This window comes from Lycorma delicatula, chromosome 1, assembly GCF_047948215.1.
Source record: "Lycorma delicatula isolate Av1 chromosome 1, ASM4794821v1, whole genome shotgun sequence".
Lineage (NCBI taxonomy): Eukaryota > Metazoa > Arthropoda > Insecta > Hemiptera > Fulgoridae > Lycorma > Lycorma delicatula.
Window position 1 is genome coordinate 256,765,591 of NC_134455.1, and position 12,908 is coordinate 256,778,498.

Sequence of the window (12,908 nt, forward strand, 5' to 3'; positions counted from 1 at the left end):
TATAAAATCTCAAACAGTCAAAATCAGTTTTAATGTAAGAAGTTTCTATCCAATTTTTGTAAATTGGTTTCTGTATATCACAAAGTCAAAAAAAAAAATTGGATGAAATTTCCCAGCATTCTGCTGGTATTCAAAAGTGGCTTATGACCATAGAAATTGATAATACATACAAAAAATAAATTAATGAAATCAAAATAGACTTCTTTAAATAATACTTAAAAGAAGCCAGCCTTGTCAACTGCAAAGGGCTAGATGGACATTCAAAATTTAAAGATTTCTGTGCCCAAGACTAAGTTCATGCTTCTCAAGGGTACAGACAAATTATCATACAGTCATAATACCAGTATTAAGTGTAAAGGCTGTGTGATTAGCTGAGTTAGGGTTCATAAGTACCTAGGTGTTTTGTTTGATGAGAAGTTGCTGTTTAGCAACCACATTAGGCAAGTAGCGGCGGACGCCGTCTCTGTGATGCACAAACTTAGGAGGATTGCTCGGAAGGATTACATGCTGTCAGGCCGTCATTTGTACATGGTGTACCAAGGTGTCTTCAAAAGTATGGCCTCTTATGCTGCATCCGTTTGGGCACATAGGTTGGACAGAAATAGAGCACTTATTCAGAATTTAAGGAGTGCTCAGTGCAGAGCATTAATAGTATGCACTGGTGTTTTTAAAACAACCTCCTACGAGGCTACCACCCTATTGGGAAAGACTCTCCCAATTGATTTATGGGTGAAAGTTCGGGCAGCCATGTGGAAGTTGCAAAGTTGCAGGGAGACCGAGGTATTTGGGATGCGGTTTCGAGCCAGGCCTGTACCGAAGCAGAAAGTTGATTACAATGCACCAGTTCTAAATTTCGTTCAGTTGCCCATCTCCCACCTGAGGAGAAGGCTTTACAGCCTCACAATGGATGCATGGCAGCAAGAATGGCACACCATGACAAAGAAAAGGTCCTTGTATTGATTTATACAGGACTTGGGGGTAAGGTATAGCTCTCCTTTGTTTTTAAGGGTAACGGGTGCCCAGGTGCTCTCCAACAACGCGAACTTGAACCAATATTTGTTTCAGTTCCACCTGGCAGCTGATGAGCTGTGCATCTGCGGGGAAGTCCAGTCGAATGAACATATGATGTTTGACTCCCCAGCTCTTGGGGAAGCCAGAACTCAGGCCACCCTGAAACTTAGAGGTCAAGAGGAAAATTGGCCACTCATAAGCGGCGAGTTATTGTGGCGTGAGCCGCATTGTCGGACCATGTGGGTGTTCCTTGATGCCGTTGCTTTGTTCAACCGGCATCAGTAGTTTATTTAAGGGAAAGATACCTACCTCACTGCTGTGGGAAGCTACCCGACAGTTATGGCAGGCCATCAGCCAATTAGAACTCCAAGCATTCTAATATTGGTGGACAGGTACTTGCTGGCATTCAGCGACTAAGGTGTAGCAGCAAATTGCTGTCTTGACGTGATAAATTTAATTTATTGAATGCCATATATATTGTGGTAGTTGATGGAGTGCGGCTCCCCATTTTAGAATATAAGACAAGTAAGCGGTGGGATATGAAGCAAGTGGTGTGTGGCATCATGCTTAGTTCGCTCACGCAATTAGGTTAGCTCTATGAGCTAGTTAAGACACTGGTCGCTAAACTGATTTGCGGCTCAGTAGCTGTTTGTGGCACAGACATTCGGTCTTATGCTTTAGGGTGACCAAATGGGGTGGTGGCGGGAGAAATGCCATGCCAATCAATCAATCAATACTTAAAAAAAATCAAAGATCTGCTTTATCTTTAAATGTGAAGTAGACTTTTATTGTAAAAGAATTGTTTCATAATCAATTAATAAAATCAATCAAACTTAATACAATCATACAGTAAAAATAAAAATATTTTTTCAAGAATTACCATAGTATTCTTATACTAAGAGTACATTATCCAAAAAAATTACTTACCTATGAAAAATAATAATAAACATTTAAAAAATTCCTATGAAGTATTTTAATTTATCAAAGTGTTTAAAGGAATAACAAACTAGAAATAAAACAACAAAAATAAAACTTTGCTTTCTACCCAAATATAAAAGTAAGCTCTAGAATTACATGGCTTACTTTTTATATTATAGATAACACTGGTTGAAATGATTTTTGTTTCGCGAGTACCAATAGATGTACTTAATGCAGTTTTTTATCCCATTCTCAAATATGTACTCCATCAACCACAAAATAAAAGAAATAAATTTCTCTATCACCTACAGTTTTTTTAATTTCATTTTTTTAAATGTTTTTTTGTCCATTTGTGCATTGTCAAGTAAATGCTCCTAGAGTATTGTAAATATGATGGAATCGAATGAGCTAACTCAAAGGGTTTTGTTTGTCTTCAGTCATTTGACTGGTTTGATGCAGCTCTCCAAAGGGTACTCAAAGGGTAGCGTTGCTATTGTTGTGCAGGTTCAGACGTGCAGAGACATGTACAAATGTGATCTAGTGTAGCACACATTCATCAGAACGATGTCAGTTGTGAGATAGTAGTGAACCAGAAACAGGTCATTGTGAGTGCTTTGTGTGTCTGAATTGTTATGTATTACATATTTACAACTTTGTTTCTTTTAATTAGTCATTAGTTACAAAATTCCTAGTTTGTTTAAATCATCCTAACAATTTTTGTTATGCAAGTGGTGAAATGATGCTCAAGTCTCAAAGGCATTATTCAATTGGTAAAAAAGTGTTATGAACTTTATTTTGGGTGTAAAGTCAAGAGCCTGAGCACCACATATCTGTTGTTTATCGTGTTTCAGACTTCTCACTGCATGGAAACATGGCACACGCCACATGTCATTTGCTATCCCAATGATTTGGAAGGAACCCAAAGATCACTCTTCTGACTGTTATTTCTGTTTAACAAACATTAAAGGGATTACGTCAAAATCAAAACAAACAATGGTGTACCCTAACTTGCAATCTGCAATGAGACTACTTCCACACTGCAAAGAATTGCCCATACACACCAAAGCCTCCAGAACATGTGACATTAGATGAAGAGAGCTCAGAGTCTGATGGAAGAAAGAGAAACAGATTTTGGTGATACAACTTTTGAACAAAGCAGGTCATCTGAACCTTGTTTACTGTGAAAATTACCGTGACATTGTCAACAATCTTATGACGTCTTATAAAAACTTGGGTTGTTGTCCTTAAAAGTACACTTCCTGCATTTGCACTAGTTTTCTTCCCGGAAAATCTTGGTACAGCGAGTGATGAGCATGGGGCCACTTTCATCAGGAAATTTCAGATACAGAAAAGAGATATCAAAGCAAATGGAATCCAAATATGTTGACCAATTTTTGTTGGACCATCAAGAGGGATGCTCCACAGGTGAAATATAGCAGAAGATCATCATTTCTTACTTTCGAGGTGAATCAAATGTTTGAGTATTGTGTATTTAAGAATGCAGAAAGTATTAAAATGTTTGAAATTATAAATGCCTGCCTCTTGGAAACCTTGCATGATGGGGAAAAACTGATACCATATTTGGATACAGGAGAAAAAATACTATCAGAATCACATACTTTTCTTCCCATGACAAAAAAATTCTTTTTTGTTCCCCAGTGTAATTTAATGAACTGATTTTATTTAATGACTACTGCAAAAGTCACTATCAAAAAGTTGTAAATAAAAATCAGACATATAAAGTTCTATGAAATTCAATTACTTGGAGATTGATACTTTTCCAGTGAAGTTTATATAAGCATAACACTACAAATATAAACCAAAATCTTCTGATGAGTTGTAAGTGATTGTGCTTCTTTAAAATACTTAGGTTTTAACATCTGTATATATTTCCTGGATTACATAAATAGATAACTGAGGAAAAAATTTAAAGTACATAATTTTTTCTTTATGTTTTCATATGGGCAGTACAAGGACAAAAGGGGTTACTCTATTACATCTCTATTAAGCATTAAAAATGTGAAAAAAATAAAAGGCAATGAAATACACAAGAAAGGATATAAGTTTTACAAAAAAGAAAACTTTCATAATATTTTAATCAAACTTCCAGTAATCTCAATCTATAAGAATTTCCTTAATGCGAGGTGTGAAGTGTTCTAAAAGTTCACTTTATTTTAGAATAAGCAAGGATCAAAAGAAAAAGAAAATTTTAACTCTCAGATTCACCTTGAAAGGCAACCTGAAGAAAAAATGGTTTTAATGAAATTCTTGTTTATTATTTTGGTTGAACTAAATGCACCACCTGCCTGAACATGAATCCAAACATAGAATTTTCTAACCAAATAAATAACTTTTCACAGATCTCAAAATGTAAAAAACTTAAAAAATCTTGGGGAGACATTTAATGAAAAATACCATAATATTTATTTACCTTCAGTTATAATAAAAGAGCAAAGAATAATCTGATTCCAAATATAATAAGCAACTTAAACATTACAAATGGTTTTTTGGGTTCAGGGCTCATGAATTGGGGTCATAATGTTCATAAAGAGACAGTAATGTTTTCTAAGGTAAATTTAAAAGACAATTTTAAATATTAAAAACATGCTAATCAGACAATCTTTTGCACTGTAGGATTGACTAACATGGTGATTAGATATAAAAGAATGCTGACTCGTTGAGCTGCACCCAAAATGAATATATTACAAATGATACTCTTCACACAGAACCTCAGCTCTGGTTTTCCTACTGCTTGCAGGGTTTGTTACGAGGTGTGGCTGTTAAATAACAACACTAATCCTGTAAACTATTTTATTTTAAATTTAAATATATTTAGTTATTATCCCCTTCTTTACACACCCCTCCTTTATCCCTACAACACTCCATGTGAATTTTCATTCATTCAAATCAGTACTGGAAGTCTTCTGCGAGTTCTTTCATGAAGCATGCCCCGCTTTTTTCTTTCACAGCTTCAACAGTCTGAAATCTTGTTCCTTTTAATGCAGATTTGACCTTGGAGAATAGATAATGGTCACATGGTGCCAGGTCAGATGAATAAGGCAGATGGTCTAACACTGGGATGTTATGCTTGGTTAGTAATGTCCTGATGAAAAACCCATGACTTGTTCTTTCACAATTCAGATTGTTTTTTCTTATTTTTTTCTCAGAGTTGAGCAAGGACCTCAAGGTAGTAATGTTAATTAACAGGTTGATTTTCAGGAACCCAGTAAAGGTACACAATTCCATGAATGTAGAAAAAAACAATCATCATTACTTTGAATTCAGATTTGCTCATTCGAGCTTTTTTAGCTCTGCATGGATTCGCGCTTAGTTTCTGGATCATAAATGAAAAACCAAGATTCATCACATGTTATCACTCATTCGAAGAAGTCTGGGTCATATTCAATAACATTCAAAGTGTCAGAACAAACATTTTCACGAGCTTCTTTTTGTTCAATTGTGAGAATTTTAGGCACCATTTTCACACACACTTTTTGCATGTTAAAATTGTTATGTAATATTTGCCTTGCGCATTCTTTGTTAATTCCTACAGTTTCAGCAATCGCACTAATAGTTAACTGACAGTCAGATCGGATCAGATTATCAATTTTTTCAATGTTTTTATCCATTTTTACGTGGAAGGGCGACCTGGGCAAACATGATCTTCAACATCTTCTCAGCCATCTTGGACACTTAAACCACTCAAAAACCCATGCACATAGGTTTTTGAATCACTGCTACATACTTTTTTTTAATAAAAGATGAATTTCAGTAGTGGTTTTTCCAAGTTTCATATGAAATTTCACGATAATTGTTTGCTCTAATAAAACACTTATCATTTTTAGGCAAAACAAAAAAAAACAAGTTTTATCTAAACAAAGGCCATAGCCAGACTAATATGTCTTCAGAAACTGGAGTGGCAACAATCGAAAGACAAGGAAGGCTTCATACTACATAGCTGTCGGTCGTACAAATCTGGCACATGCACAGTTCATTAGTCTCATTATTTAATAGCGACACCTGTATTAATATAAACATATAAAATCACTTTATTTCTCACTGCTTAGATCAAGGGTGTAGTTTTAATCAGTAACTTGAAAACTTTTGTACCTAAAATGTAATATAGTTAAGTAAATGTAAATGAATATTTCAATTATTATTATTATTATTAAGAACAGGATTATTCAGTAATAACTGCTGCCACTGTTCTGCATTAATAACTAAATTGAAAAAATAATAAAAAAAATTAAATGTAATAAAATATAAATAGCAAAGATGTGTTATAACAATTACAATATGAAAGAGATGAGTTAAATATAAAATTACACATGAAACAAAATAAACAAACTTACAACACTAAAAGTATAACATTACTCTAACACATTAAAAAAATGACTAATAACAATGAAAACTATCATAAATTTGCATACAAAAACAATAATGAAGAATTAATTAAAATGATTAATAATAAAATCCTATAAAATTCAAATACTTTATATTAGAATAGGATTATATATAATCAAATATGAGGAAATTGTAAAAAAAAATTAGATTAGAGTGACAAATAGAAACTTCAGTAAATATTTAAGTATTTATAAGTTTTTTGAAAACAAAAACTTTATTCTAATGATGTTAAAAAAAAACAAAAATGAATTTTCAAATCAGAAATATATATGAATACCAGAAATTAATAACAAAAATAGATCTCATTTACTTGAAAAAATTGGATCTTATAAAAAAAATAAAAATACAATAACTGATCAGTTGCATCCACTAACGGTCAAGCTTCAATTACAATTAATATGCTGATGCTGTCTAAAATATTGCATTATAGATGTGTTATGGAACCATTTTTTTTTTTGTGTAGCCTAGTTTTGCGATTTTTTGTCTATGATGGTATCAGTGAAAACTGTAGGCAGATTTTATTAAAACTTAATTTAAATATGACAAAATGGACCAAACTTTGTAATAAAATATTTGTATGTAACTGATTCAAAGCATTTTCAGTCATCTTTACAACCACCTTGTTAACTAGTGCTGATGTTCTTACAACTGATATTACTACTGGAAGGTTTTTTGAGTTAAGTTAACTCATATTTAGAACGTGGTCAAAAACAGTGTTAGATTTGTATTGAATCCAATAATAAATTGCATAAAACCAAACCAAAATATCCAATGTATGTTTTTATGTTTTTTGTATATTTCATGTTTTTAGTGTGTAAGATGGAATCCTATTTAGTGTATATGTGGATTATTAAGGCTATTATCAATGTAAATTTAGGTACATGAGATTGTTGGCAAATGTTGACTCTCTATTGCTATGACAAGCTTTCAGTATTCATTTAATCTTAGTATGAAGCTGCATTCTTGTGGCTGCATAACATAGAATACTGTGCAGTGGAAAAAACTAATGTTTCATATTCCAGGGACATTTGTTCTTTTGTAATCTTTGTTTTATGATCTGAAGATTGAACGCTATGTATTTTTGTGTGTTTACCACACTCATTGTCTCATATTATAATAAAACAGAAACTAAATAAAATTATCCAAAATGAAATAACCAAACCATTAATAAAAATAACCAAAAAGAGGAATACAAATAAACAAAAGAAACTTACAGAGAAAATAGCTCACAAATATAAAAAAAGAAAACCTGGAGCACTGTAGATTTCCAAATACAAACCAAACCATTACACAGAGAACAAAATCACCAAAAAACCTTATCCTATATTATATTTCAAGCATTTTTGAAGTAAGTTTTCTATTGTGTGTGCAATAAGAAAACATTTATGTTATGTAAGATGTGTATTTCCACTAATCCAACTACAGAAATTATTACACTAAAAAACAGGATGCAGCTATTAAGTAAAGTTAGTAATCTCATATTGCACTTAGTCAACAGTTAAAAGTACTCCACAGTAACATAACGTCAATGTTATCAACCAAATTATAATACTACCAACATTAACAATAGCCTTAACGTTCTATTGATACACAAAGAAGACCACATCAAACTTAAGCATTATGCAATTCTTCAATGGAATTATTAATCACGCAGTTGTTACTGATACTGATCATAAATATTAAAATCCTTTAGCATAAAATTGAATGACACATGTAAACTACGTTGTTCCTGTTCGTTTATTGTGCATTGGTTTTTTTTGAAAATTAAGTGTATTTGTAAAGTTCATATTAAATGTGTTGAGATCTTTGTTTTTGTCCTTTACATATAGACAGAAGGTGTTGATTCCAAAAGGTCTTTTGGAAAAACAAGTTTTATTTATATAAAGAGTAGCAGTTTGTAATGTTTAAAACTTTTAGTGTTATTACAATTCATCATTATATGCTGATCAATGTTTTAATAACTTTTTCTTTTTTTTAACTTAAGTAATACCATAATTTAATGGAATGATTATGAATATATCTAATATTTAAAGACATCATTAACTCATTATTTTGAAATTTAAAAATTTTGTTTTTAAGTATTTCAGAACCATTTTTCATATGATACAAGTTTATTAGTTTAACATTATCTGATAAAATTATTGTGGCTTTGAACATTTTTTGCAAGACTATAATGTTTTAATTATGTACATGTGGTTGGTTGTATGAGGACATTATTATCACAAATAAAGAAAATTTTATGAAAATTTATAAAATTACCGATGGCCAGATAACTGATTTTATATCAAGATGACTACAATTAATTCAAAAAATGATACAATGAGCATCTGTAAGTTTATAAATGTGGAAATTTAAAAGTCAAAATTAATTATATCCACAATTGAACTGCAAATTTGGTATTATCACATATTATAAATTATATATATAATACTAAGTTTAAATATGCAATTCAATTTTTTTTCTTCTAGAAATTTACATAAGCTTATCACATTTTAAAGAAGATCATGTAATTTTAACTTTTCAAGATCACATAAAAAATCTACACATGCAATAAAGCAAGTAAAAATTATATCACACAATTTATCAATTTTACCTCTGATTTAATGCTCATAAATTCACCATTTAAAGAATACACATGAATGAACGTTTCAAAACAGGGCAACTATTGCAATTTACCGTAATAAACCTTTAAAACAAATCTCATATGAAACCTTATTTATCATTGACAGTATTCAACTGAATTAAAAAATAATGTTTTAACAAACATGTTTATAGCCAGTCAGGGCTCTCTTGCTCGACTGTACAGGGAGGAGGCTCCACCCCCTGGACCTCTGACATGTTATTTATCCTCATGGGGGTAAGAATATTAAATAGTTTATAGATATTCATTAAAGAAAAAAGTATTAGTCATTTTACTGATTTCTGTTGCCATGGTGACAAATATAATGAAGTAAAAGAATTAATATTTGTTTCTTTAATGAATATCTTTAATATCTTCATCTCCAAGGAGATTATGGCCTTAATCTATGGCTTAAAACCTTCCCTCAAATAACACAAATACACCCTGAAAATTTGAAAACAATCGATCAGTTGGTTTTCACATGATACAAACAGACAGACAAATTTTTACATTTATATAAATATTTATTTTAATTGTATAAATTTCTGACAATATAAGAGTAGACATCCTTTATTCCAAAAAGTAATGTGTACTTGAAGACAATAACTAGCAGCAAAATGCATAAATTAAGGGGAGAAGTGAAGAAATATTAATTTCTTATAAATATACCTTTCCTTCTAAATATGGAACTGAAGAAAAGAAATTCTGGTAAAAAATTCTAAAAAATACTCAACCCAGAGGAACCACTTGGTTTTTAAAGTTATAAGATCTAAAGGTGTTCAAACTAGCACTCACAACATTCTGATTTTAGATTAGTTATCTTTGTAATAAATAGTTAATAACAACACTAAAAATTTTAATTATTCTTAACACAGTTTTTGAGATAATGTAGTATCAAGTTTGAAAAGAGAAAATCAAGAAGAAATTATTAGTTGTGATGGAAATATTAATTTCTTTAGTTTACCAATTTTTGCGCAGTAATTTAAATACATTACAGCACTATATCCTTGTAATTCACCAATAATAGTTTTGAATAACACAAAAAATTAATTTAAAACACTTAGAACAGTTAATTAATAAAAAATATACAATTCAATTTCTAAAGGTACCATAATCAAATGGTCATAAGAAAGTCATAGTAATAAAAGCAAGTCATGATAGTAAAATAAACAACTAATGTAACCCTTTTATAGTGAAACAATTTTATATACATTGCCTCAATTTACTAGGGTCTGTTAGTAGGATCAGATTTATAAATTAGTCCTGCCCAATCCACAAACTGTGTTTTACTGTTACGAGAATGAGCTAAAAATGGTATAATGAAGGGAAATTTGAAATGTTTTTTTAGTCACACTGTACATACTTGTGCTATTTTTATTGTAGATGTTAAACTGTGATGAGTGTAGATTGTATTGTATGGTAGCTGTGGTACTTTACCTCCCTCAGGTTGGGCATTATCAGCTGCTTATTCTTATTAAATTCCTATAAAGAGCAGATCTTTAATATTAAAGCTTTTATGTTTCTCTGCAGCACCAGTTAGAAAGAAGAACAAAGCTGTTTCATGTGACAGCAATGAAAATCACTGTGCCTCATCCTTTTAAAACATAACATTGTTCTTGTGTCTTGTTCAGAGAGTTCTAAGGCAATCTTTTAGACCACTTACAAAACAAAGCTTTTAATTTCTAGGATCAGTCAACAGTTGTTAATGGCTCGGATTTACAACTGATCAAAATCTAAAAAAAGATTTAAAAACTAATTTCTCAAACATGCTGGTAAGGTGGATTATATTAATTTTTTATTTATTTAGATTTAAAAACATTGAAAAAGTTATACAACATACCCTACCTACATTTTCAATTCTTATCATACACTATGCCTGGTGTGTAGATCTGAAATATTACTCATTAAATTACACTTTAATATTCCTGTATGCTCTCATTCTCTGTCTGCATCCATTTAAAACTTTTTAAACTTCAATAAAATAATATAGCAACCCATGTGCTGGCAATGTATGAAGATGCAAACAACTTATCATATGGAATTATATTTCTGTTAAATTATAATTAAAAATAACATAATTTAACATTAAAGATCTCTTTTATACATCTTTTAATAAAAAATTATAAACAATGAGTCTAAAAGATTTTAAATAGGTAACATTCTATAAATGTATTTAATTACAAATTTTGACAGGAGAAAGAAATTTTATTCACAATTTTTCCTTATTCATTTAACAAGAGATCTTATTTATTCTGCAAAATATTATTTGGATTATCGGCAACAAAACAATCTAAGGAGGTAACTAATTTTTGTTCTTTTTTAACTGAACATATTTTAAAAATAATTGGCATAGAAAATTATGAATATAGATAATGAATCTTATGCATTAAGTGCTTATTTAAACATGTATCTGAAATTAATGGAACCAAATTTTTAATACAGAAAAAAGTGAATTAAAAAAAATGTTAAATGTTATAAAAGAAATGGTAAAAATACCAACATAGTTAACATTTTTCTTAATACCATTAAAGAAAAAGATTCTAAAGAAAATTTAGCATCAAAATAAACAAAATATTAATTGATCATTGCAGCTTATTTCTTATTTTTTTACACAAAATATAAGTACTTTACTTTCTTCAGTCATTCAACAATTCACACATAAACTAACAATAATTCTAGCAGACCTTCCATACAATATATATGATGTATGGGAGGATGACATTTTTTTTACCAACTACCTCAGGAAAACAGTAATCAGTTTCATTAGTATTTATGTTAAGTTTGTTCATTAGTCCCGTCATAATTCCTGTAAGGCAGCACTATTTTTCATAAAATAGGTATGAACTGGTTCATCATCATCTCATGAGTGACACTAAGTAAGTAATCTTTGAAGAACACAAATTAATGCTTTTTTCTCCAAAACAAAACAAAAAAAAATATTATTGAAATCCACCATTATTGAAATCCACCAAGTGAAGTATTAAATAAAGTACAAATGAAGTAGATTTTTAAAAAGTACACATTTCATTTTTTAGAAACTACAGGATTCTGCAACAATATGCATGAGTAATATGTATAAATCTTATAACTAATTCTTACTACAAATCATAATAATACTAAAATTAACAAAAATTAAAAAAAAATTAAAGATCACTTAATAAAGCAATCAAAATAAAATTAATATAAAAAAGTAATTTAAATTAGATGTAAACTGGATCAAAGGAAATTTTTTTTAGGAATAGTATGAACTGTGTTAAGAAAAAATCAAAAGGAATTTGCCAAGTATTGATTTTATTTATCTAAAGGCACTTTATTGAGGAAACACAATGTTTAAACACTAAAGTACATCAAGGTCTATCTATCTATGGTTTCTATCTATGTTCTGTAAATGACAATAACCTAGTGATTGCAAGCTAACTTGAGGGAGAAACAAAAAATTGTAAATAATAGCACCTTTGAATCTCACACAACAATTATATTTATTAGTATGTGTAAGGGGCAAAGTATAGTAATTAAAGTTTATTGTAAATAAATTTAAAATAATAATTTTTTTCCTGAATAGATTTAAAATCTAATTACAAGCTACCTAATATTTAAATAAATATGTTAATGGTAATTCTTTTAAAATTATAAATTAAATAATTATATTGACATATTAGTATTTATTATTTAAAAAAATACTTTTGCTCTAGTGTTCATCTTCTGATAATTACTGCATACAATTTTCATAAACTTGACACCATCCAACCACAATGATTCAAATTACTTGCACAATCTACTTATAAAGCATTATATTTAATGAATAATGAAAAAGAAGACTTACACATGGCTGTGAACACCTTCCGGACATTTGTCAGGCCCATGATATCCCGGTTAACAAGGAAGTCAGCTGCATAGCAGAAAACTACTGATGAGAAGTAACTGCACAGGAATGGGATGCCACTCATCAAACCGT

At 30.3% G+C, this 12,908-nt stretch overlaps 1 protein-coding gene across 3 annotated transcripts in view; it reads right to left on the reverse strand.

Annotated features, from left to right (window-relative positions):
- Positions 1-12,908, reverse strand: part of MFS17 (Major Facilitator Superfamily Transporter 17) — a 334,641-nt gene that overhangs the window by 55,044 nt on the left and 266,689 nt on the right. For all 3 annotated transcript variants that reach the window (XM_075376088.1, XM_075376081.1, XM_075376071.1), the window contains exon 8: positions 12,777-12,908. This exon is cut by the window's right edge and continues 1 nt beyond it. In XM_075376088.1, the coding sequence (XP_075232203.1) occupies positions 12,777-12,908 (132 nt within the window). The remainder of the gene's footprint in view (positions 1-12,776) is intronic.